General features: G+C 35.4%; 5 protein-coding genes across 13 annotated transcripts; 1 reads left to right on the top strand and 4 right to left on the bottom strand.

Moving 5' to 3' along the window:
* Positions 1-3,520: 3,520 nt before the first annotated feature.
* On the bottom strand, positions 3,521-7,726 carry LOC111498609 (cell division control protein 48 homolog D-like). The gene is made up of 9 exons (XM_023149909.1): positions 7,567-7,726; positions 7,278-7,443; positions 6,451-6,679; positions 5,445-6,211; positions 5,142-5,363; positions 4,952-5,023; positions 4,600-4,881; positions 4,151-4,510; positions 3,521-4,043 (listed from the first exon to the last, which is right to left on the bottom strand). The coding sequence occupies exons 1-9, from the start codon at positions 7,593-7,595 to the stop codon at positions 3,753-3,755; spliced, it is 2,418 nt and encodes an 805-aa protein (XP_023005677.1). The 5' UTR covers positions 7,596-7,726; the 3' UTR covers positions 3,521-3,752.
* A 732-nt stretch (positions 7,727-8,458) lies between these two features.
* LOC111498626 (TSL-kinase interacting protein 1) lies at positions 8,459-14,475 on the bottom strand. Of its 6 annotated transcripts, none has more exons than XM_023149938.1 (14): positions 14,300-14,475; positions 13,313-13,516; positions 13,151-13,233; positions 13,013-13,060; positions 12,806-12,915; positions 12,350-12,434; positions 11,969-12,248; positions 11,552-11,689; positions 11,261-11,403; positions 10,939-11,177; positions 10,519-10,855; positions 9,456-9,875; positions 9,266-9,385; positions 8,459-9,086 (listed from the first exon to the last, which is right to left on the bottom strand). In XM_023149938.1, the coding sequence occupies exons 2-14, from the start codon at positions 13,437-13,439 to the stop codon at positions 8,904-8,906; spliced, it is 2,313 nt and encodes a 770-aa protein (XP_023005706.1). In that variant the 5' UTR covers positions 13,440-13,516; positions 14,300-14,475; the 3' UTR covers positions 8,459-8,903. The 6 variants fall into 6 exon arrangements, with proteins under 6 accessions (XP_023005706.1, XP_023005705.1, XP_023005704.1 ...); XM_023149937.1 differs by having other exon boundaries at positions 14,311-14,475; XM_023149936.1 differs by having other exon boundaries at positions 14,316-14,475.
* Positions 14,476-15,582: 1,107 nt separating this feature from the next.
* Positions 15,583-17,702, top strand: LOC111498628 (membrane magnesium transporter). Of its 2 annotated transcripts, XM_023149946.1 has the most exons (5): positions 15,583-15,691; positions 15,780-15,887; positions 15,998-16,050; positions 16,163-16,263; positions 17,356-17,702. In XM_023149946.1, exons 2-5 carry the CDS (start codon positions 15,815-15,817, stop codon positions 17,447-17,449), a joined length of 321 nt encoding a protein of 106 aa, XP_023005714.1. In that variant the 5' UTR covers positions 15,583-15,691; positions 15,780-15,814; the 3' UTR covers positions 17,450-17,702. The 2 variants fall into 2 exon arrangements, with proteins under 2 accessions (XP_023005714.1, XP_023005713.1); XM_023149945.1 differs by having other exon boundaries at positions 15,618-15,887.
* A 241-nt stretch (positions 17,703-17,943) lies between these two features.
* Positions 17,944-19,536, bottom strand: LOC111498627 (transcription initiation factor TFIID subunit 8-like). Of its 2 annotated transcripts, XM_023149943.1 has the most exons (2): positions 18,732-19,536; positions 17,944-18,647 (listed from the first exon to the last, which is right to left on the bottom strand). In XM_023149943.1, the coding sequence occupies exons 1-2, from the start codon at positions 19,073-19,075 to the stop codon at positions 18,062-18,064; spliced, it is 930 nt and encodes a 309-aa protein (XP_023005711.1). In that variant the 5' UTR covers positions 19,076-19,536; the 3' UTR covers positions 17,944-18,061. The 2 variants fall into 2 exon arrangements, with proteins under 2 accessions (XP_023005711.1, XP_023005710.1); XM_023149942.1 differs by having other exon boundaries at positions 17,944-19,536.
* Positions 19,537-24,437: 4,901 nt separating this feature from the next.
* LOC111498675 (heavy metal-associated isoprenylated plant protein 5-like) lies at positions 24,438-26,292 on the bottom strand. Of its 2 annotated transcripts, none has more exons than XM_023150011.1 (5): positions 26,191-26,292; positions 25,891-26,089; positions 25,575-25,789; positions 25,407-25,485; positions 24,438-25,305 (listed from the first exon to the last, which is right to left on the bottom strand). In XM_023150011.1, the coding sequence occupies exons 1-5, from the start codon at positions 26,197-26,199 to the stop codon at positions 24,722-24,724; spliced, it is 1,086 nt and encodes a 361-aa protein (XP_023005779.1). In that variant the 5' UTR covers positions 26,200-26,292; the 3' UTR covers positions 24,438-24,721. The 2 variants fall into 2 exon arrangements, with proteins under 2 accessions (XP_023005779.1, XP_023005780.1); XM_023150012.1 differs by having other exon boundaries at positions 25,891-26,086; positions 26,191-26,289.
* Between the last annotated feature and the right edge of the window lie 148 nt (positions 26,293-26,440).

The following is a 26,440-nucleotide window of genomic DNA, read 5'->3' as shown; positions in this document are numbered from 1 at the left end:
AATGGTATCAGAGACCGATATCGGGCGATGTGCCAACGAGGAGGCTGAGTCCCGAAAGGGGTGGACATGTGGCTGGTGTGTCAATGAAGACACAGAGCCTCGAAGAAGGTAGATTGTGAATCCAAAGAGGGCAATATCTACTAGCGATGATGTTCAATACCTGCTTCTTTCATTTTATTCCATCTTTTCATCTCCTTGCTTCCTCTCGCCAATCTGCAGATAAACCCTGAATACGTAAGCGCAATGATCTTGAACCCCTTTTGGTACATGATATCCAGTAGTCCTAGAGCTTCGTCAATCCTCTCTTTTTTCGACAATACCCATCTATCAATAGATTGAATATCATTAGATTTACATCAATCCCTTCCCTTTGCATGTCGTTTACCAACATCTCAGCTGTCTCGATCTGCCCTACCTTTAAGTTTATTGTCAGCGGATCTTCTCAAAATTACGAAAAACAAAAAAAAATAAAATAAAATAAATAAATAAAACAGAATATCCATATTTTAAAATTACAAAAATAATAAGCATAATGATAGCCTATTTATTCATAAAACACTTCCATGAATTAAACATAATATTTAAAATATATAAATATGATTGGATAAAAAGAGAAGAGAATCTAATTTTTTATTATTTCAAAGAGAGAGTATGAGAATTTATTGCAGGGGTTTGAAAGCCAATCAAATTGAAGAAGACTGCACGTGTAGTCTCAATAATGCTGAATTGGTCATTTTTGTGTATACATATACACACGGACAATATAATACCTTAATATTGTCAAAATATTTTAATTTCTTAAAAAAGAAAAAGAAAAAGAATAAGCTATCTTATCCAATAAAAAAAAAACATATATCTCTGTTTTTCGCCTTTTTAGTTACTATACTTCTAAAATATATGTATGTATCTCGGTCTTAGTATTTTTATCTTTAATTCATTTTTGTCTCTGTACTTTTGAACATCGAACATCGTCGACCAAATTTTATAAATTTGGAGAAGATTTGAAATGGGTATTTGGAAATAATTTTGATATAGTACAAAAATTAATTGTGTCTGCAAGTGATTTGAAAAAAAAGGACAGCAGCGATTAATGATTGATGAAGGTAGAAAAATAAGGGCATTGAATAAGAGGGAGTGGGGCCATGGGCAGCTGAGCTTCCTGCTGCGAACCTTGTAGAAAATAAAATCACCTCTTCTCTTTCTATAAATTCCTCTCTTTTAAGCCCTTAAACAGCTCAAACTCCTTCAAATTCTTGTCTTTTGATGTTCAAAGCCCACTTTTTTGGCAAATTGGAGGCGACCCAGAACAAAAATTTGAGATCTTTGAGGGGTTTTTTTGGTGAATATGAGAGAAAGTAGCAGTAGCAGCAGCAGCAGCAGCAGCCATTGCAGAAGCTTGAGTAGCAATGGTAATGGAAGAAGAAGAAGAAGAAGACGAAGAACAGGGGAAGTGGAAAATGGGGAGAATCATAATGGGTTTGAGGGTGTTGGGTGCAAAGGTTTTGGTGAAAAGTGTAACAATTTGGTGAAGAAACAGAGGACCAAGTTTTATATTCTTAGGAGATGTATTGCTATGCTTCTTTGTTGGAAAGATAGAGGAGAGTCTTGAAACAAAAATACTCTCTTTTTTAGGTTATTGATATTGTAATGTTGAATTTTGTATGATATTTTTGTTTCTATATAATATAGTTTGATTCATTATGTTCTTAATCAATTAGGGTTCCAAAAAAATGCCTCTTTTTGCTTCTTTTCTTCCTATTTTCAACTCTCGCTCGGGCTATAGTGTTTCTCTAAGAAACAAGGAACTTTCGAACGGCTGCCTAATCTTCCAACAAGTTAGTTTAACTGTTCTTAAACTTTCAAGAACAGAACGTACTGGTTCTTGATACAAGGCTAACTGCAACTTGATTGGAGAAAATGACCGTTAGTTAGTCTCATTTCTTAATAAAATGATAAAATTATGTTAATCATAATTAATTAACACGATGCATAAATGAGACATCTTAGAGTACTTAAAAGTTGATTTGAAATGTGTATACAGTGAAGTATGATGGGTAGCAACTCTTGTTCCCTCAAACCCATCATCACCATTTTCGTACTTCTCTCGTATGATTAAAAACACAATCACCCAAACATGTTTTTCGTGCGAATTTAGTATCAAATAGACAAAATACTATATCATCGTAGAGATATGGCGATATCTACCGTGTTAAACTAAGCAATCGACAATTCTCGGATATTGAACAAAAAGTTGTACGCATGATGAAAGGATCTTTTGGGTGCAACATGGGTAGCGTAAAAAGAACAAATTTTTAGCCCTTGTTTTGTTTGGTAAGTTTCTAAGCTCGAGTTGGAAACTATGAGTTAACGTAAAAACGACGCAAGTAGTGGATATAAATGGGAATCCGAGATTAGGGTTTTGGAAGAGAAGAAGAAGTGACCGACAGCAAGAATCGTTTGGGGGAGCAAGAGATGGGAGTAGTGTGTACGGTTGGCTGCAAAGCTTTCTCCTGTTGGACAGAGACACCACCCTCGTGCGGCCTTCCAAAAAGCACTTCCACCACACACTAAATTCTACTCTTTTTTATTTATTTATTTATTTATTTATTGTTATTCAGTTTCTTTCTTTTTCTTGGGGTCCCATTCTCAATTCCCCTATTCCCTTCCTCTCCTTCAAACCTCCCTTTCTAGCTAAAACCTTCCTCTTTTCCCTCTTTTTCAACGTTTCAGTGAAGTTACGTTTCTACCCTCCTACTCGAAAGAGTTATTTCTCATTTAATATGTGATATATATATATATATATTTTAGAAAATTTCATTTTCAATTTTGATCCTAAAAAACATTGGGAAATGAAAATGGGTCAATAAGGGGTAATCTGGTAAATTAAATAAGGGACCCATCTGAACACGTGCAATCTGAACACGTTGAAAAAAAATTAAAATAATAAAAATAAACGCGTAAAATAATTTAGTTTGTATAATTGAGGATCAGAATTGGTGCCCATGCACGTGCGGTTTCCCATATGTAGGAATTTTTTTTCTTTTTTTTTTTAAAAAAAACTTCTAATTATTATTTTCACCCCTTTTCTCTTTTTATCTAAGCCTTAGATTGTCTTCCTTTCTGGAAATTGAGGTTTAATTGAGAGATTTTAGCTTTTTTATAATCCAACTTAATTAGTTGTTTCGGTATGCATGACTCCATGTGTGCACGATGCACGAAACTATAACCATGAAACAAGAGCATTTGATGTTTCCTGTACTGCTTGAAAGGTCAGTCCCAAAGTGGAACACCCCTCACAAGAACTCACAGATATGTTGGATGGTGATGGCAGAGGAAGCCCGTGCCCCGATTTCAATCCGATTTCAAGAATTTGAAATCTGGCAGCCCTTCCTGTAAAGGATTAAGAATCAACATCCAAAACGCTAAATCAGGGAAGCTGTTCTTGAAGGGTGTAGTATGAACCCCCCAAAAGATTTTAAGTATAATCATAAGTAAATCAGGCATAAATTAACTCGTTTATGTCAGGAATGAGAAAAATAATCACATTCAAATAGAATCTGTTCAGTTTTTGTGCAGCCCATAATAAAAACTATGGATTAACAAAAGGATTTCTCCCCAACTCCTTTCTTTCCCTCATCCAACAGTTTGGATTCAGGAATGTCCAACCAAAAGCAGATCCATAGGAAGCATTTAAACAAGTAATATTATACTACTGAGTCTAAACATAAATGGGTTGGAACCTAAATGACATACTAGTTGTAGAGGTCATCTTCATCAGCCCCACCAGCAGAAGTTGCAAATGGGTCAGATGCAGTCGGTCCCGAGCTCTGCTCCGAGAACCTGAACTCGGCTCCGAAGCCTCTAGACTGCTGAAGTGTTTGTGCAAATGCCTGGTATTTGCGGATGTCAGCATCGCTCACACTCCTTCGTGCATACTTCATAGATTCCTCAAAATGAGCAGCTTTGATCTCGGCCACTTCGTCATCTGCATCCTCCTCCATGGCCTCGGGGTTCTCGCTTTTCCTCCTCTCCTTCTCAATGTCCTGCACAGAGCATCGGTAGTGATCAATACTCATGGCTTGTGGGGTGGAGGGGTTGGATTGCAGGCATAATGGATAAAAAGTTCATCTGAAAGTAAGGAAAAAAAAACCTTCTCGATGTTCTCTCTGATTGCATATTTGCAGGCACGCTGACAGATTTCTGTGATATCAGCACCACTGAAGCCTTGAGTGTACTTGGCAAGGGCTCTGAGTTCTACATCCTTAGAGATTGGAGATTTTCTCAAGCAAGCCTTGAAAATTTGAAGGCGAGATTCTTCGTCAGGAAGAGGAATATAAATTAACTGATCAAGACGTCCAGGACGTAACAGAGCAGGGTCTATGATGTCTGGTCTGTTGGTTGCACCAATGATGAAAACAGTTTTCTTTGCTGACATTCCATCCATTTCTGTGAGAAGTTGGTTCAGTACACGATCAGCAGCACCTCCAGCATCCCCAACGCTACTACCCCTCTACAAGTAATGGAAAGAGAAATAACAAGGTCTAAGAATCCAACCAAAGAAAAACAATAAGATCTTAATTGATAAACAACATGACGCACTTGGGTAGCGATTGAGTCGAGTTCATCAAAGAACAAGACACAAGGAGCAGACTGGCGGGCCTTGTCGAAGATTTCACGAACATTGGCCTCACTTTCTCCAAACCACATGGTGAGCAACTCAGGACCCTTGACACTAATGAAGTTTGCTTGACATTCATTTGCAATAGCCTTTGCCAGAAGAGTCTTTCCACATCCAGGAGGGCCATAGAAAAGAACTCCTTTTGAGGGCGACATCCCAAATTTCTCAAATTTCTCAGGGTGTTCGACGGGATATTGAACCGTCTGCATAAAACAACATAAGATGAACAAAGAATATATCGGTGAATAATAAGAACAAATATATCAGACTTACCTCTTGAAGCTCCCTTTTAACATTCTCAAGACCTCCAATGTCCTCCCATGAAACATTAGGAACTTCAACAACCTGGTCATTGAAACTCAATGCATTAGGGTACATCCGAAGGGATGGTCTGAAGGGTGGGAGAAATATCGAGGCAACAGAGTCACTGGCAGTCGTTTGAGCACAAATGATTACTACTTACTGTTTCGCGAAGAGCTGACGGGTTGCTGGTTCCAAGAGCTGTCTGGAAATGCTCATTTGTAACTGCCATTGAGTTGAGTATCTCAGCATCGATAGAGTCGTCTTCCAAGTCTATTACATCCATCTTCTCTCTAATGCATTGAAGAGCAGCCTCAGTACAGAGAGCGGCCAAATCAGCACCAACGTAGCCATGTGTATCCTTGGCAATCCTCTCTAAATCAACCTGAAATATTAATCATCAGATTTCAATTAACTCTTAGTTATCACCACAAACAAGAAGAAAAAAAATTATTGGGGAACTGACCTCTTCAGCAAGCTTCATGTTCTTAGTATGAATGCGTAGAACTTCTAGACGCCCAACTTCATCAGGCACACCAATATCTATTTCCCTATCAAATCTTCCAAATCTTCTCAGAGCTGGGTCAATGCTGTTGGGTCGATTTGTAGCACCAATCACAATGACATGTGCACGAGACTTCAATCCATCCATGAGCGTCAGTAGCTGTGAGACAATTCTTCGCTCAACTTCCCCATTGGTCTTCTCTCGCTTGGGAGCAATTGAATCAATTTCATCGATGAAAATAATAGATGGCGCATTCTTTTCCGCTTCCTCAAAAGCTTTTCTGAGGTTGCTTTCACTTTCACCAGCCAACTTCGACATGATTTCAGGTCCATTGATACAGAAGAAAAATGCACCAGTTTCGTTGGCAACAGCACGTGCAATCAAAGTCTTACCTGACCCAGGTGGTCCATACAGCAAAATTCCCTTGGGCGGCTTCACACCAATTGATTTAAATAGCTGTGGATGCCTCAATGGCAACTCGACCAATTCACGAATCTGAGCCATTTGTTTCCTAACTCCACCAACATCATCATAACCAACTTCATCTAATCTATCCTCATCCTCCCTTTTCACAGGCTCTCCTTCACAAAAGATCTCAGTGTCTGGGGCTACCACACAGTATTCAGCTGGATCGGTCTCAATAACCTTAAACTCTACACTCCTCATTCCCCCTCTCACAAGGAAGAGATCGCCCTTCCTCAAGGGACGATATGCCTCCAAGAAATAGGCTGCAAATAAAAGATCGTTGGAGTGCCGTGAAATGATATATTAAAATATTGTAAAATCAAAGAAATAAAGGCATGCTACTAGTGGGTATCCCAAATATGCCTTTTCAGAACAAGTGTTGATTGAAATCAGTAAGCCTAAGATCATTCACGCTGTTAGACGGTAACAGATGTTATAACAAGATAAATAAAACCACATTGGTATAGTTTTTGAAGGAAGTTGATGAAGATACAAAACTTACGTTTTAAATATGCGTCAAAAAGGTTTCCAGTAACTCCTTCAATGGTATCATTCACAGGAAGAATATGTACACGCTTTCCATACTTGACATCAGCACATTGGTGCACAGAGACAACATCACCAAGCCTAACCCTAAGATTGCTTCTCACAACCTTGTTCATCCTTATTTTAGGCTCATCACATGTATCATCAGCTAGAGCAATGCATATTGTGTCCTTTCTCTTCTTACCCTGAAACCAAATACAATATAGAAACAAACACAAATAAAGAAAACTGGAAATTTATAATCACAGATCCCTCCCTAAAACATTCCAATATCATCGAGCTAAAATGTGAACTTTTTACATCATATTTGTAAGTGTATCAAAAAGAGAACCCCACAAACAATTGATTGAATTGAAGTATGTTTACACATAACATTTGTATTCATAACTATTAGCAACCTCAAAAGAACTCGAATAGTAAAACTAGATATACATAACTATCTAGCTTGAGTATCAACGTCAGGACTTTAGATAATATGTTTACAAGAACAAAAGCATAAGACTGGGAATCTTCTTCCCCATCCCTTTAGATTAAAAACCCTTAAAAACAGAAGCCCAAAAGTCCAAAAGAAACAAGCATAAGTAATAAATAAAATTCCAATCCGGAACGAAAATGGTATATCCGGATCATCCAGTACACTACAAGCTTGAAACCTCAAACAATGGATCAGAAATTCCCAAATCTACAAAGGGTAATACAAGTGTGAATAGAAGAAAAATTCCCCTAAATCAGAAAACAGTTCATCTAATGAGAATAATCAATCTAGATGGCCAGAAGACAAACCTTAATGAGGATCGTATCCCCACGGAAGAGTTGAAGCTTCTCCATGGTATCAGGATGAAGAGCGACCACCGAGTTATCATCGTTGATTGCTTCATCGACGACAAGTCGATTTGGGGCTTTCTTCCGCTCCAAAATGGCGGTACTGAAGTCTCTCTTCGTACCTTTGCTGGAGAAACACAAAAGGAAAACAAAATTTCAGGAAGATGAAGGAACAAAGAATACCATTTGATTGAGAACTCAAATCCTTGAAGATAATTCGGATCTGGAATTGGGGGGGGGAAGGGCTTACGAGTCTGACGATTCAGCTTGATTTGCCATAACCAACAGATATGGAGGGTCAGGCAAAGAGAATCAGAAGGAGAAATTTTCCGGTCGAAGTTGTGATACTAAGACTTTTGGGAAAAATCCTCAGACGATTAGCGATATTTGTAGGTGAGGCTTCGCCATTTTCTTGTTCGGAAAGAAAGGTCTCTTTTTTATTTTTATTATTATTATTATTATTATTATTTAGTCCTACATTTAGAAAAAAATTTAAAATTTGAAAAATGAGATTTAGTTTCAAAAACCTAATAAATAGTTATTTATGCGAGTTTTATCAAACAAAAAAAATCTTAAATTTAAACTTTCTCTAAATTATCGACTTTAAATTTTAAATTTAACTGTTTATTTTTTAAATTTATCTTTTTAAATATTTTCCATATTATCAATTTAAATTATGTTTTCTACTTAATTTAAAAGTAATTCGTCAAATATTTATGACAAATTCTAAAAATAAAAATATTTTTTTATATATAAAAATAATCAAACGTTTATTCTTTGAACTGAATCTAACAATTAATTTTCTAAGTATAAATTTATATAACTATAAAAATAAAATTCAAAATTGAAATTGATAGAATTATAAGGATATTTATTTGATATAAATTGATATTGCATAAATTTACCCTAGTTTATGAACTTCGTTACGTTTGTTTCAGATTGAATTTTAATTCGTTCTTGAAATTAATTTTTAATTGATCCCAGAATATAAAAGGTAAAAACGTCTTAGACTCGTTTAAAAACATATATACCATCAAAATCCAATGTGTAACGTCGTTAACGTGTACTCAATAATTGTCGTGTGACTGCAATATGCAATCACAGAACAGAAAAATGAAAAATGAAAAATGCATGGCAGAAACTTAAAGAACAAATATCACAAATTTTGGCAATTGGGAGGGTGGGGGTTGAAGATGTTCTTCAGCTTTAGCTGTGTAGAATTAACAGGAACTGAACACACAGTCCTCATTAACTAAGAAGAAGAAAAAGAACGTTAGATTTTTCTTTCCATGTCTATTTTGTACAAGTAGTAGTAGTAGGGGTAACCCCAAAAGCAAAGAAATTTTTAGATACAAAACCAAGACTTGTCGAGTTTACTTACATGGGCAGCACTGGGCTTTGGCCATGTCCTCCCTCCTCCCTCACTCCTCCTCTTTCAACTATATATTAGATACTAAACTTCCCTTCCATTCTATTTCGCATTCAAAATTACTGAATCTCTCCTTTTTCACTCTAATTTCTGGATTCAAATGTGAACACCTTGACTTCCATCTCTAAAATAATCTGATAATGGAGCCTTTCTGGAGCTCAACTGTTGAATGTTGATGATTCCTTCTTGTCGAAACCGAAAAAGGAGCAATTTTGAAATGCATCCAAGCTGCTTGCTATCAAACGGTTCAAGCTGCTAAGGCTATCGCCTAAAATTAGATCTTCGCTATGGTACTTGTTAGTAGATGGCAAATCCAAATCCAACGGGCCTAGAGAATCAGGCTAAGACAAAGAAACAAAACAAAAGTTAGCTATATTCAATACCAAAGTCTGTCACATGCCATATCCAAGAATCTTAGTTCAAGAACCACTCAAAGTCACAAATTCCACACAGTTAAGTGAACGTCGTGCCAATATAACCACGAGATTTTTGTAAGTGGGAAGAGCATTAACAAACATACCCAATAGATGTCAGTTAGCTCATTGAGATCTTTTGTCTCCGAGATCTGTGGATCAGACTGACACTCGTCCATCGGGTCTCCTTGATTGTGATCTTCTGGAGGGCTGTCTGATAGTAATTCCTGTGTAAGAAAAGCGAGCACATTAGAACTTGGCCCATTTCCAAGCAATAGTAATGTCATTGATAGCTACCTCGGTCATGTGGCTGGATTCCATGGAGTAGGTTCGAGCAATATGTTTGTAACCTTGTAAAGAAGAGAAAGGGGATGAACTAGGAACCTCTTGAAGGATAACTGGATTCTTTTGAAATGAGAAGGCATCGCATGTCTCTTCAGCGTCCCATATGGAGGATACATGAGACGCCAAAGTTGGTTGAGAAACTGTCTTGTCTTGCTGTCTGGATATATGAGCAGCAATTGCAGCATCAAATGAATCACAGCTGAATGGGATCTGCTGAAGACACTGGATGCCTTCCGCGAGAGGTGTGTCAATGCAGTTGGGATCCACATCCTGAGAAACTCCTGAGAGTAGGTCTCCAATGTTTATATTTGTAAGGCTGTCAGCCCACTCTCCGGCTGATAAGGAAGTTTCATTGCTCAACTTCAGGTCATCCTATTTTACAAAAGGATGAAACAATCGAATCAAAAGGAAACTACAAGTACATTATGAAAAGTACGTTCTATGCAGTGGGAAAAACAATCATGACTAAAACAAGACGAAAACAAGACCTATACTGGCATAATACAGTTGAGGATTTGTCTAGAATTCCGCTAATGCTGGAACATAAATTTTACAAAAAAAAAAAATATTCCACTATGTCCAAGTTTAGAACCGCTGTGGGAGGAAACAACATACTTGTACAGTTTACAGCTAATACCAGTGAGATAAAAAATCTACCAACTAGAATGGAAGTACCATAGTTCTCAAGGATGAAGAGACAACAGATGGAGAGAATGAGTGAGAACCCATAAGCTAATGGCAGTGAAAGAAAAAAAAAAAAGAGACGTGAATAAATATTCATCAGCAGAGCTGAATCCATCGCTCAATAAACCTCGCTAGATTTCCATATTTGGTGGATAAAAACCCCCACTAGTTGGAAATTAGCAGGGAAGCAAAATTCACTCAAGCAGTGAAATACATACAACACAGTTAATTATTTAATAGTTTATTAGTAATACAAGCATCGACGAGAGTACAATACTATTTATATAATAAAAAATATGTCAATCTAAAATAGTTGGAAAGAAGAAAATACCACATCATCAGATCGTTGGATGAAGGTTCTATCAGCAACATCTTTTTTATCCCATGATATGTTTAAAGTAGGATCAGAGGACCTTGGAAGATCATCCAGACGTCCACATATGAACCTTTCTGTCTCATTGGGCACAGTAGGAGTTGACATATTATCATTCAATGTACCTACTTCATCCTTATTAAGACCTACAGGTTGATCATCGATTGATGCTAAATCCACAATCCGTCCGTTGATATCCCTGGCATCTATAATATGATCATCTTGAATGCAGTATGCTGGTACGGATGTCTGTAATTCAGGAGACCCATGTTCTGCATTGGAACACCAACCATACCTTCAAGAAGATTTCATGTCAGTAACGTTCTTTGTTACTCGTTTATCTTATCAAATAAAACTCCAAAGAAAAAAAAATTAAACCTTAAACGGAAAACTTGAGGCCTTCCAATTGCCGCATAGACGTCACCCGCACTCTCAAAGGAGTCCTGTGTCCATCTCTGACATTCTGCCAGGCATTTTTTCTGCATACTGTAAGGAAAAAGCATAAGCGCTCCATGAGCAGCACTTGAATTACCCCATTTGCGACTTAGATGCTCTAAAACTGATGAGATTTTCTTGCGAGTACTAAGAGTGAGCTCCAAGTGTGGATTGTGTTTGTCCTGAAAAAAAGAGGACATTAACATTGTTGTAATGTCAAAGTGCTTAACATAGAATTGATTGGTGCAATTCGTATCACTCTCACCAATTCCAAGGCTCTACGAGTACCATCATCAACTGGGAATAGCTGAAGCTTCAGCTTTGTATTAGCAACATCAATCAAGGAATTTGGCTGAAGAGGAGCCAATAGCAGCAAGGGGCTCCCAGCAGGATCAGAATTCTTTTCCTCTGAAAGTTTGAGAGCAGCAAAAGTCACAACAGTGAAGAAATCTAATAGATTTTCCTTCACCCTTCAACATAGGAACTGATTTTGCTTACTATCTTTCATACAAAGTTTTGAACAATGTAAATAGAAAATTACAAGCTAATGGCTTACCTACAGTATTTTGATCATGTAAAACATCTCTGTTTGTAATAGTGCGCTCTAGATGCTCGGCAGCATCAGCAACCAAAGAAACGCCTGCTATTGCAGCTTTTTCCCATTTTTTATATGCAGCTGATGATACACCTCCTTCTAAAAGTACAAATACCCAATGAATAAATACTCTCATGCTTAACATTGATTGTGCAACCCAAAACACAAAGCAACTTTAAAATCTTATTGCCATCTTCTAAACATTCATTTTCCTATAAAATCCATTTTTGATCACTTTACAAAACTGATCTTAGATAGCACATTCACAAAGTTAGACAAGGCAATAACTAGAAAAGGAGACACTAATTAATGTATTCAATCTTGTCGATCAAACCAAAATCCTCCCAAAACAAAATGTTTTCGAGGAAGAGCTCACACCTGATTTTCTTCTCTGCCTTGATGGTTTAAGGACTGTGGGATATCCACCATTGTTTCCACGGTTAATACCAACATTCACATTGCGTCTTGATGCAGTTTTCCTATGGCCCAATTTTGGAATGTTTTGAGTGTCAACTAAGACTAATTTAACTGCACGCCCGTCATGCCCTAAAGCTCTACTCTGATTAGAGACAGCATTTGGCATGGGTGGAGGGCAGTTTTCTCCCTGCAATGGACGTTTTCTTACAGTCTTCTTCCGATCTTTCAAAAGTTGATGCTCCTTCATGTAAAAGTGAGTTGGTCAGTTCAGCAGCACAGAAGAAGAGTTTCAAACATTGAAAGACACCAAAGGATGGGATGGATTAGATAGCTTTGACTCACCAAGGCTTCAACAAAAATCTTAAAACGTCGGGGTTTCAGGTGAAGCTTTGAAGCTTTGCAACTGTATTTTTCCAGTAATGACCACCTGTTGGACATATGAAATACAGTGAGAGAAAAACCAAAACACCCACACTATACAATCTTTTTCAAAATAGATAGCTTTCTCATGTTATTACTTGAAGTAGTTAGACTAAACAATGAAAATTAGAATAACACATTAAATTAATACATAAATAAAAAAGTTCACTCATGTTTTTGGTCAGACTCTCTCCAAATACACGAATGCCAGCATTCTCAACAACGATTCCAAATGGCATTATGGCAGAATCCAACTTGATTTTAACAATTCTTCACACATTTACTCAGTTATCAATCAAATAAAAATAATCACACACGTTTAGAAAGCATAGGTAAGATAGAAGGAATGATAGCAGCATAATTAATAGTAATTTTTACCATCGGAGCATTGCAGCATTAGTATCCTTGGAATTTTTTGCATCCAGACATAACCCAGGAGCCAACAGCTTATTCATACGCCTTACTAGACGGTAATAGTAGTGTCTGACCTGGTTACAGAAAATTTAAAGAATATAGACATAAGAAGGGATTGGAGCACAAGTCTAAGGTTTAACTTTCAAAAAGAAGACCATCAATAACAAGCACCTGGTCCTTGTTTTTGCTTTGGACATGGCAAGTGATCTTTTCAAAATTCTGCGTAGACAGCAGGATGCAGTTAGGGAGGTATCACATATTAAAAAATATGCAAAGCAGCAGGATGCAGTTAGGGGGACAACTACATGCCTTTCCAACTTGCCGTAATGCAGTGAAGAAACTTTCCTCCTCTTCACGTGTCCAAGCAGCCCATTGTCGAGTAGGCCTTTTGGCTGCATAAACCAATAAAGAAAACATTAGAGGAAGGAAATTTGTCATATGTAAAATGTCTTAAAAATGGCAATAAAGTACCAGGCAGGGGTTCTACGACACGCTCAGGAGTTGATGCTGCAATGCCCTGATCTCCAACATGAGCAATGATAGTCTCTGAAAGAAGATGTGTCTCCGAGTTGGAGGAGAGTATTGAATCTATCTGCATTTTATATTTCTTTAATGAACTATTTACTCTTGTCCTTCATCGACTTCCAAATGATGCTCTCAAGCATCAGAAACCTACTGCAACAATGGGTGATCATTTCGAAGTCAGAGAAATCACAGATTTAAAAAAAAAATAATGAAAAGAGATATATCATATGAGAACGAGTTTGGAAAGAGATCAATCAAACGAGAAAGAGTGGCACTTATAATTGGAATCTGTCTATCCAATCTAATCGTGTATAAGCAAAGGCACCAAAAATGTTAATGGTAGAAATCTCTACAAAGCTTCACATGCTCTCCTTATTAAGAACTAAGAGTAGAACTTAAAGAGTAGTTTGTTCATCAATTCATAGATCATCAAAAAATAAACTGGATAAAGATTAAGTATAACCAATTACAACAGAACTCATGATTGCACATATATTGTCTCGAAGCATCCCATCTATCCCAAATCTTCCACACAAAAATGCTAACAAAACCTAATTACAGCAATTCAATTAAAGTACTACCACACGTAAACTTATAACTCACATACTAAAATAAATTTAGTAACCAAACTTCGAACTAGAAATTCAACACTGCTAGACGGCAGAGAATTGCCAACTAATTCAAATTCTTTAACCCTAAATTAAATCCGAAGACCGATCACTCACCTAAACCTTCCATGAAACAACTAATTAACCAAATTACGTTAAAATTCCACCAATCCAACTTCCTAGAAGACGATCGAAAACAAAGATTATAATCATCTCCACTCCATTTTAGGTCACTAGAGAGGATTTAGGGTTTCTAACTTCACCCATGGTCAACTAAAAAAATAAAAAATCTCCACAAAAATCAACAAGCAAATCAAACACGTACAATATACTGACAATACCAGAGATAGATTCAAGAAATCGAACAATCTGCAATTCCACAAGCTTCGAATATTAAACGAAAACGATGAAAACCGGAAAGAATTTTCCGACAGCCGTGTACAGTTGAGAGATGAGAAAGAAGGAGAAAAGAAAAATAAAAAATAAAAACAATAATTTTACTTTGTGAAAATGAAAGAGGGGGGAAAACAAATTAAAAAGTTTAATTCCTCAAAATGCTAAAATTAAAAAATAAAATAAAATTGTGAATTTGTAAGGCCTTATATTTTTTTAATACCAAGTGAAATGTATTTAGCATTATTTAACCTTATAATAAAAAATATATAAAAATAAAGACTTTACTTTATAATGATATTTATAGCTTAATATGGTCATGATTAAAGCTTTTTAGAAAAAGAAATTAACTTTAAAAAATAATTTTTAAATCTTAACCATTTGGTGTTTGGGTTTGAGTTTCGTTGCAGAAATAGGGAATTTTCTTCATTTAGAAGGGTTCGTTACGCTCGACTTTTGGCTTCTTTTTTCGTGCCCTATAGTAAATGAGTTAAATCAAGTTTAAAACGCTCAGTCGTGGAAAGTAGATATCTTAAAGATCAAGTTGTACACGTTAACAGATAAAAGATTTACCGTTTCATTTTCCATAATAAGACAACTCGAGAGACACAAAATGGGAAACAAACCGTTTTAATACCTCAGAGGTTACCAAGTTCTTCTCACAATAGACTAACCCCCCAAACAAACCGTTTCATTGTCCTCTTTGGACTTTCCCTCAATATTTTTAAAACGTGTCTGCTAGTGAAAGGTTTTCACACCCTTATAACAATGCTTCGTTCTCCTACCGGAACAGATGTGAGATTTCATAATCCACCTCTCTTCAAAGCCCAGCATTATCGCTAATACTCATTCCCCTTTCCAATCGATGTGAGATCTCACAATCCACCCCTTTTGAGCCCAACGTCCTCGCTGACACAAGTCTACCTCTATTTGGGACTCAGCATCATCACTAGCACACCGCTAGCAAATATTGTAAACGCATGTACTCGGGAGAGGTTTCTACACCTTTATAAAGAATTTTTCGTTATTCTCTCTAACTGACGGGGATCTCACAGACTCAAAGTCTAAATACATAAAATTTAAATAGTTAAATGGTTAATTTCATTCCTAATTTATTCTTTCATATGATTTTAGTTCATAAAACCTTATAATTTTTTTATATAATTTTATAAAACTCTCATATCGGAAGAGTTTTTCTAACATTTAAATTTATTTTCTAATGATTGATTAATTTTTAAAAATGTTAAATTCGTAAACACAAAATTTTAAGTCGGAGATCGAGTGAGATTGACATAAATCAAGCAAAAAATCGGAGTTCGTCGAGGTGAGAAATTGGAAATTCTCTCTAGATTGTTTGTTAAAATTTGTCCCCTCGCGTTGAAATTTGAAGTCTCTTCACGTTGAAATCGTAGTTTCCGCCGTCGGGGATTTAGATCCGTCAGTCGAGATGGGAGTGGGTTTCGTGGTCGGCGTCTTCGGAGTTCTAATTCTGGCTCATGCTGCTTATTCAACCATCCAATGTTAGCCCTAAACAAAACCTATGATTATACTCTCTGATTGTATCTTTACTTGCTTCTTGTTGTTGCTGGTATACCCCCGCAATTCTTAATCTATCTTGTTTTGATTGCAGATCGGAGTTTATTGAAGATCATGCAGGAAGAGTTTGCAGGACCTCCGTTTAATGTATTCTCATCCCTCTTTTTCTTTGTTTAATCTTTAGCTTTCAACTGGTTTCGCATTTCTCTATCGATTTGAGTTGTTTTTGAATTAAGGAAGTTTTTTCCCCAAATTTTAGGTGGCAATCGAATTGGTTCTAGGGTTGGTATTGTCCATGTGGGCTGCACTCACCGTGCCTGGGAAGTTTCTCTCGATTAATCCAGAATCCGAGGAGAATAGGTATTTTTTCCTCTCAATTATGCGTTTTAGAATAGAATTGCACCATTAGTTTTTCCCCATTGATATGGCATTGCCCATCTCCATAAAACAGTATCGATTGATTTCATTTGCACGAAAAACGATATCGCTTTGGGGTTGAAGGTGGTAGACCAATTGCCAATCCAGAAAAGCTAGCTTGGGTAACAAAATTCTGCTAAAGGTTATATCAGAAATTTTAAAGAATCCAGAAGATTTGTTAAATCTATTGGTGCAGTCTGCAATGCCTTTAGTTTGAGGATTTTGAATCAAAGAGAAGTTGAATTTAGTTCCCATCAACTCAAACAAAGATGTCCTATGAATAACAAAAGGAGATAGCTCTTAGGTGCAGCAGAGTATATTCACCAACACTTGTATTGTAATTCTTCAAGAATTTTGTTAGGGAAGTAACAGCATTTTGCCTTGTTGTGACAATGTTTTTTATCATGACACAGTCTCATGTTACATGTTCTAGGAACATGAATGGTAAAACATTGGGTCGAAACCTTAAATTGGAGGGTACAATCTCTATCCAAAGTCATGTAACCGTCGTTACCTGACGTTCCCCACTGGTATCTGGCAATTTGCTGCTGTGCCTTCTTGTGCTTCAAAGTTTGAATAACAAGTACTACGCCATATAGTTTCTGTAATGGCCTAAGCCGACCGCAAGCAAATATTGTCCTCTTTTTTCCCTTTCGGGCTTTCCCTCAAGGTTTTTAAATTGCGTCTGCTAGGGAGAGGTTTCCACACTTTTATAAAGAATGCTTCGTGCACGATCTCACAATTTCTCAGGATCTAGGAGTTAATTTGGTTTGCTTAGAAGGTTTTATCAACCGAGACTTAAATATTCAAGATAGGTAGATATCAATCCATTAGAAGTTTTAGAGTTCATCTATTTGGTTTCTCCCTTTTATGTCCGTGGGAATAGATTCTATCCCTTCAATTTGAATTTCGTTCAAGCTCTGAATAGACTACAACAATTTGGAGTTGTTCTACTAATTTCACTATTATTAGTATGTTGTTTCAGCAAGCAAGTTCAATTAATTTTCATATAGAAGAAAATTGTTTCCATTTCAGGATAGTTTCTCTTCCTGCCAATCTAGATTTCATGGTCTTCAACCACCGAGGCAAATTATTTTCCCAGCAACTGGATTTGAAGCTGAAACATTGAGATCAAGCTGGAACCATAAATGATCGTTAAAGAGCTTAAAGTAGGCACTGCTCCGTTCCATCAACATAGTGTTTCTTCACGTATTTTGGATATTTTGAGGTTTTCCCTTCTTTATTTCTAGTCCCATTGTTATTGAATAAGAGGCCTCTTCTGGATTGATATAAAATATGCATGCTTTTCTGCAGTTTACTATAATTAGATTAGTTTGTGCTTTTATCTGCCAATGCTGATTGCTATCAATACGGTAGTTTTTCTCTTCGGCCTTCTGGATCGTTCTCTATAATGAATTTTGTGTTATGATGCAAACTTGGCAATCTTTTTTTATACTTGCAAGCACTTAGTAAAGGTCATCTCATTGGAATCATTTGCTTAGCTTGCAAAAATTTTGTGCTAAACTTTGTTAAGGAGCTGAAGTTTCTCATAATAGGTGCTGCATCAGTGCCAGGTTAAAGTTATGAATATCAAATCTATGAAAAAATGAAGGAAACAAGATGAAAAGAAAAAGAAATTCATTGTATAAATTTAGATCACAGGCACATTTGTCATTGCAATATTGAAGATGAAGCGTTTGCTTCAGAAAGTAGAATTTTAACATGTTGAAGCAGTGCTGATTCATGACTGGTTGAGCTCCTCATGAGAGTTTTCAGAATGTCTGGGAATGTATTCAACTCTCCTCTTCTTTTCATCTCTTTCATCATCTCGTCTTATCCAGAACACTGATTCCCTGTTCCCTGCCATTTTAGCATTCAAATTCCTAGATCCTCTAAGAAAGGTTTTGCTAGTTTCTAACTTGAAACGAACAGGAGGCCTGCCATTAGTCGCTTCAATGGCAGGAGCAACCACCTCTGGCACAGACAAACGGCTTATCCCATCCATGGCAGTCCCATCTTCCATCTCTTGCAAACGTGTCCCAAGGAATGGATTACTCTCACCTCCTGATAACTCAATCTCCCCATTACCATTTCTTGCTGAACCACAGGAAACCAATCTCTTCTGCAAACCCGACACGGATTTCTCTGCCTTCCTTCCCTGCCTCGACACCTCCATCTTCTCGGCACACAGCTCACTCGGGCTCCTCCTCCACAAAGTTGAAGGGTCGTAAGTACGAGCATCAGGGAAAGCTGGTAACCAATTGGCAATGTGTTTGCCAGGTGGGGATTCACCAATCTGAAGAAAACTTGGAATTGCCTTCCTGTTTCTGATCACAGGGAAACATGGTAATGGGTGAGCAAAAGGGATCTCTTCAACTGAATTCACGTACCGAACAATGTTCTTCACTGACCCTGAATTAGCAAGACATTGAATTGGTTCCCAAGCCTCCTGAAACCCCTGTGATGATTCCAACTCTTCAAGCGCTCTAATTATATCAAAAACATTGCACTCAATTCTACCAGCCAAATTAGCATAGAATGCTGCTATCTTACCCAAATGGCGAAGGTACTTGATGGCGATGTCGACCAATGCGTCTAGAGCTGACCCCTTGAATCTCTGAAACCCTGCACTATTACATATCTGAGCCACAGCAATTCTCGACACCTCTCGTCCAAACTCATTGCCTCTGCATTTTCTCGAATCAGAGCTTTGTTGTTCTTTCGACTTCATGTTATTCCTAGCCCCATCGCTCATTGGCTCTGTATTTCAGTCCGCCTCATTCAATCAACCAAAATCTAGAAACCGATTGGATTCTTCTTTGATTCCAGAAGGCAATTCAAAATCAGAAGAAAAAAGAAAAAAAAAACTAATAATAACTCGAGGAATCAAAATCAAGAACGAGAACAATCACAAACACAAAAGGCTAAATGTGAGCTCTAAAACTGATGGAAATAACATTCCGACCTATCGTACAAATAATCCAGAGAGCATTTTCTTTTTCCGATATCTGGACGAGAAAATTAGAAATAGGCGAGAGGTCCAACGATCAGAGGCGCTGTAATGGCGCAAAACCCTAGGGGACGGGAAAATGCAAGAGCTTGAAAACAGGAAATAAGGGCGGAGGAAAACAGACGCCGCCGCAGATCTCCGACGTATTACTGCACTGTAAATTCCGTATGTTCTTCCAGGTTTTGGTTTCAAAGAGAAGCTTTAGGTATTTATATAGAAGAGCCAATGTTTGTATTTATTAAAATTCCATTGGATATGAAGATTTATCTAAAAATAATTATATAAATTATGCTATCTTCACTTTAAAATTTTAAATTCTGAATCTTATTTTTATCTTCAAACTTCTAACTTTATTCTATATAGATTTTAAAATTTTGAAATATCTATTTTAATATTTGAATTTTAAAAAGATATAAAAAAATAATGTATATTTTATCGTGATACAATTATACATAAATTTTTTTATCAAAATATGAGTTACAAATTTTAATTAAATGTTTAATATTTTCCTTTTATTCATGATAAAAAAGATTTTTATCCAGGATTGTTTTGATTGAAAAACTTTATGATCCTAATAACTGGGTTTGGTCTAAAAATGTTTTAACTCAACCCGAGAGCACGAACACCCTTAATAAAACATATCTATATTAGTTATCATTTTTTTATTTTAAATAATTAATAAAATATGTTCCGAGTATTTACATGAGCAACATTTACATACACATGATTTCAAGTTAAATAGGTTATGCACATGTAGAAGAGTACGTTCAAAAAATTAGGGAGTAATCAGTTGACACAATACATGGGCCTTGTACTCAATTGGGCTCATCCCATTTAGCCCATGGATATTTGGGCCTTAGTTCATTCTCAATTGGGCCTATTCGCAAACGGCCCAGTGTTGATTGATTTTATTATTATTTTTTTATATAGAAAATATTAATTATTTTAATTTTAATTAAATTTTTTCATCCGAATGCAATATTAAGAGTATAATAAAAAAAAATAGGTCTATACATTTTTAAAAAGTCTAATTAAAAATATTCGGCTCGGCTCGACTCGGCTCCATTGCAATGATAATTGGGCCTAGTTTATTACTCGAGGCCCAAACTTTATCCGTTTGCTATTTCCAAAGTAACGCTAAAGCATTTTCATTCCAAATTGGTGAATTTCCCTTTATATAATTTGTTAGCCTATGGTTAGAAAATATTGTTCGTTTTAGCTCGTCATTGTGAAATCTCACATCTATTAGAGAGGGAAACGAAACATTCTTTTATAAGGGTGTGAAAACCGTGAGGTATTGGTCCCAAGTGGTTGGATCGTGGAAACCTTTCCTTAGTATACGCCTTAAAATCATAAAGCCAACTACGATACGTAACAGTTTAAAATTTGAGTTTTCAACAAAATGAGAAGCAAAACACGAGCACATGGTATTAATAACAACGATTTCGGAACCCATTTTTTAGTTTTGAGAACACGTGGATACTTTTCTAGAAATCGGGTTGGGTATTTTCAAAATTCGAGTTTTGAACCCTTTAGTTGCCCTAGAAAAGTATTGAAAATTTATTAAAATAGTTTTTATTGGTGGTAGTCATTTGTGAAACTATACAACATTTAATTCTTAAATAATAAGCCAAAATTATTAGTGGTTGCTAGTGATTGACTCTCCCCTTTTTCCCAATTTAGTGCCTCACACGTGTTCGGTTTTAATGCCTCCCTTCTTTTGTCAAATCATCCTTTAATTATCCTATCCTTTTTACCTTGGGTTAAAAATGATATTTATTTTTTACTCAATAGTAAATTTCAATACTATTTTTTTTAATTAAAATGCAAATTTATCAACCAAGATTTTACATAAATTTTGAGTGAGAAATTGATTTTTTGCTTTTAAATCAGCCACCAAAAAACTAACTCATTTATTTATTTATTTCAAAATAATATTTATTTATTTATTTATTTCAAAATAACATTGATGCCGACCATGACCATGACCTTTTCCAATCCATTACATAAAAAAGATATTTTTATTGTGCCAATTGTTTTTGAAGTCAATTATGTTATTATTATTACTTCTAAAAATTTAATGTTTTTATTAAGGTCGGCATCTTTTTAAATAATAATAATAAATTAAAAAAAAAAGTGAAAATTGTAGTTTTACTCTTTCCCCCAGCTAAAGGACAACCTATTTATTTATTTTATTTTATTTGGTAAAAAATAATTTACTTTGTCGATCAAATTTATTTCCTATGCCTAAATTATTTACTATTACCATTACAAATTTGAAAATAAGTAAAATTATTATAAAATTAAAAATAATAAAATTAAATTATTACTTAAATAAAATAAATTTTTAATTCTAATTCTTAGCATTGGAGAGAGAAATTAGGCGCCAAAATAGAACCGCGGGAAGCGTACGGTGAAGGCAAAAAGAAAGAGGAAAAACTAACCAGAAGGGCAATGTATACTTTGCATTTGAATTCAAACATCCCACGTGTCAGTGACGTGGATGGGTCCCACCGGTTCCCTTTGCTTGTCTGGCGACTGGCTCGGTTGGTTTTTCCATTAAAATTTCTCTGTTTCCACCAACACCTACACGTGTAATTTCCAGCTCATTCTTTTTCCTTTCCTCTCACTTTTTGTACCTTTATTTGTTTCATTATTGCAATCTTAATATTGTTTAAAATATTATCCAATTTTTTAAAATTCAATTTTTAATTAGTGAAAATAGTTACTTTTTTAACCAATTATTATTATTATTATTATTATTATTAAATAAAAAGTTAATTTTGTCATTATCACTATAATTTATTTTTTTTTAAACTGGCTTCAATCTTTGACTCATTCCCAATACTCCTCAACAATCCTTCCCTCAATCGTAGCCCTCCATAATGGTATGATATTGTCTAGTATAAGCTCTTATGACTTTGTTTTGAGCTTCCAAAATACCTCATATCAATGAAGATAGTATTCCTCACTTACAAACATGATCATTACTTAAATTAACGAGTAAAATCAATTCCTATTTTTCCAAAAAAGAGTAAAATAATAGTCGTTTTCAAATTCAAACTTTACATCATATCATGGCCCACCTATGAACATGGATTTGACAAAATCACATCCATCCATCACATACATATCACCATATGATATATGTATGTATATATATATATATTAAAATGATCTAGAAGTTGCCACCAATTACAGTTTCATAGTTATCAATTAGTCAGAAACCGCCCCCACGTAATGATGTGACTCACCATCCTATTTACCATGTTGGAAATTTGTTATTACTTTCAATAAAAACCAAGTTTATATTATTATTCTCATCTTTAATAAAATTCTAAATTATAATCCTCATATTATTGCTAATTAAGTTGTCCCCATTTATTCCCAACTAATTCCTAAAATTACTTATTATTATTATTATTATTATTTTAAATATATTTTCCCACATTTTTTGTCTACTAATTATTACGTCAAGATTTAATGGAAATTTATATTTGAGTAACTTGAAATCTACATAATAATAAAGATTAAATTATTAAAATACATTTATTTAAAAAATATGGAGTTGTAGTGTTTTTTTAACCTTAAAATAATTAAAATAGATCGACATTGTTGGATAAAAAGTCCCACATCTGCTAATTTGGGGAATGATCATAGGTTTATAATCAAAAAATACTCTCTCTATTGGTATCAGACATTTTGAGAAAATTCAAAACAAAACTATGAAAGATTATATTAATTCACCCTTTATTAATCCAAAAAGTAAAGTTAGGGAATAAATAAAAAAATTATAAATATAAAATATTAAAGGAATAAAAATGAAAAGGACAAAAATTGTATTTAATTAAAGGCAGTACGCCAATTAGGAAGAATAACCTTAATTTTAAATGGCAATTAAATTCCTCGTGAACAAATAAATATTATTAAATATATTATATGCTTTTTTTCTTATATAAACATTGTATTATATGTTATAAAATGAAATTATCTGAAACCCTATGGGTCAATATTAGTTTAATTATATTAATTTTGTTATAATTTAAATATTATTTTAATGAGTTTCATGTAAGTAACCACACGTTCTTTTCTTTTAAAAATACGACATAAATTAATTTTTATTTTTTGACATAAACGTGTCGAAAAATTTAATATTTGTAATTGTTTAATAGACATTTTGAAAATCTTCCAAAAAGTAAGACCACGTTTGGCAAATCAGAAATTAAAAACAAAGGTCACAACCTTATGACTGAATAAATTAATAAATAAATAAATAAATAAAAGTGATAATATTAAAAAATAAAATAAAATAGAGAAAACATAGTGGTTAATGGATGAATGGATATAAATCTAACCAATGAGAATGGTACATGTGGCATATTAAGACAGGAGAAAAGTTATTACTTATATCAATAAGTTGTATATTTTTTATGTGGCTAAATAATAAAAATTCCGTTTTTTTTTTTTTAATTTATATAGAACGAGTAAGAACAAAACAAGCTAGCACATCAATCCCGAACTTTAATAGTTAGCCGCCAATCCAAAAGCATATTTTGCATTATCATCCGCAAATAACAAATAAAAGAAAGAAAAAAAGGCATTGGATTGTGATTTAATTTTTCTTTTCCTTTTTGTAATATTATATGAGATAATATTCCTTTTTCATCCATAAGATTTAAGATGTAACATTTATGAAATGATATTTTTTTATTTTTGTTTTTAATTAAATAATCTCTCTTTTATTTAAGCCATTCAGCTGTTGATAAGCTTTGCCCTGCCACGTTGGATAATATTTATTTTATTTTATTTTATTTTAGCCATATTTCATAATAGCAGAGGATTTGTTTGGTTGGTGTAACATAACATCACTGGTTATAAATACAATATTTAACTAATATTTTAAAAAATAAGATGATTTTTTAAATTTGTTTATTTATATTTTAATGTCTCCACTATTTAAAAATCATATTAACTTTAAGAAAAAGGAATTAAATGGCTTTTTTTTCTTTTTTCATGAGTAATGATGGAAATAAAAAGGAATTCAAGACGCTCATCATTTCGACCCAACAACTTTAATAATTACAAACAATTAAATATTTCACCAAAATTATCTTCTATTTATTGTCATTATTTATTCATTTATTAAATCCATAAATTACAACACAAAATTTTCTCAGGTTGAAATGAAACTACGAAAATGACCACCCACCCAACCAAATAACACCACCAAAGCTTAACCGGGCCGGACCGGATAACGGTCCGGTTTACTTCCAAAGATCCATTTTTTTTCCCGGTGAGATCGTTATATATAATTTTTTTTTTTATATATATAAATATTTACAGATTATGGGGTTTTTTTTAATGATGAAATCTCAGCCGTTGATCGGAATCTCACATGACGGAACAGGCGTTGGGATTCTCGTCGCTGAACATCTGCGGCTGATCGTGCGGCTGCTGCATGTGCTGAGGGTAGTAATGGCTTATCGGAACGGCGTCGTATCTATTCTCTATGTAACCATGGTTAGGGTTGTAGTAACTCGGGCTAGCTTCCATTGAGTAGCTATGGTACTGCATCGGCGCCTCGTAGTACAGTGGTTCGTACGGATATCCACCGTAATATGCCAATTTGTTCACCACCTCCGCGGCCTTCACGCCGCCCTCGGCGGCGGCGGGTGGTGGAGTCGGTTTCGCTTCGCCCACTCCAGCTTCCTTCTCTTTCTTTTCACCCCCACCGCCTTCTTTTTCCTTTTTCTCACCACCGCCTTCTTCCTTCTTTTTTTCGCCGCCAAACGATGCGGCGGCGGGAGGATCCTCCTTTTTCTTTTCGGCCGCGGGCTCCTCCTTTTTGGGAGAGACAACAATTTCGACGGTTCTTTTGAGCTTGTCTTTAAGATAAGGCTGCAGCTGCTTCACATCCATGGTTCCCTTAATGGTGACCAAATCCTTGCCGCCGTCCAAATTCACCGATTGAACACCTGTTTAATTTCATGAAAATTAAAAATTAAAACTTACCCATGAACGAAAATTGATTTGGGAATGAATTAGTGAGGTAAAAATGTAAACTTTGAGATCTTACCGTTGATTTTCAAGATGATTCTGCGGATTTTTTGAATGCAACCTTCACAATGCAACCGGATCTTTAAATCCACAGTACTCTGTTTCCATGGAATAAAAAACAGAGCATATCCAGAAATTAATAAAAGGTTTATTTTTCACTTTAGAAAATTGATTAAATGTTCTTTACCTCTTTTGGTTTTTCTTCTGGTGCCTTGTTCTGTTCCGGCTTCTTTTCCTCCGCCTTCTTCTCGCCGGCGCCGCCGTCCTTTTTCGGCTGAGGGGAGATAAGCTCCACCTTCTTCTTGGTTTTAAGCTCTAGCTTCTCTTTAACTGCTAAAACGTCCATTTTCCCTATAACAGTTAACTTATTCGTTCCACAATCCGTCTTCACAGTTACAACATCTACAACAAATTCAAATCATAAAACATTTGAATATTCGAATCAAAAAGGGAATTTCAAGATTGAGATTCCAAAAAGTTCGGAATCTGAAATTCTGAGATACCTTTGACATGTTGAACGGCTCGTTTGATCTTTTTAGCACACCCTTCGCAATGCATGTCGATTTTGTATATGGCGGTGATTGCGCCACCGTCTTCTTTCTTCACTCCGCCGTCCACGACTGCCGGCACCGCTGCAGGAGCTACGGCAGCCGCCGGCTTCTTCTCAACTTCTGATTTTGGGGCTGCTGCTTCCACCTTCTGCTGCAAAAGCCACCAATTTGTTTGTTAGAAAAAAAAAACAAAATTGTAATTCCGAATTTGAAATTCAAGAACAACAAAACAAGGAAGAGAGCGAAATCCACCTCGCCCATGTTTTTCTCTTATTTCACTCTTGAAATTAGTAATTGAGAGTTGAATGAATATATAGAAGAGGGATTTGAATGATGTTATGTATGTATGTATGTATGTATGGGATAATGATGATGATGGGATTATGCATGGGTGGGTTTTTAAAATCATATGTACCCATTTAGCTAATTTAAAGTGGAAATGACGTGGCTAGAGGAAATGACCAAAATAACCTTCCTCCCTTTTTTTTTTTTTTTTTTTTAA

The sequence above is a fragment of the Cucurbita maxima genome, unplaced genomic scaffold (assembly GCF_002738345.1).
Source record: "Cucurbita maxima cultivar Rimu unplaced genomic scaffold, Cmax_1.0 Cma_Scf00025, whole genome shotgun sequence".
Taxonomy (NCBI): Eukaryota; Viridiplantae; Streptophyta; class Magnoliopsida; order Cucurbitales; family Cucurbitaceae; genus Cucurbita; species Cucurbita maxima.
Note: the sequence above shows the minus strand (reverse complement) of the source record. Positions and strands in the feature narration are given on the sequence as shown.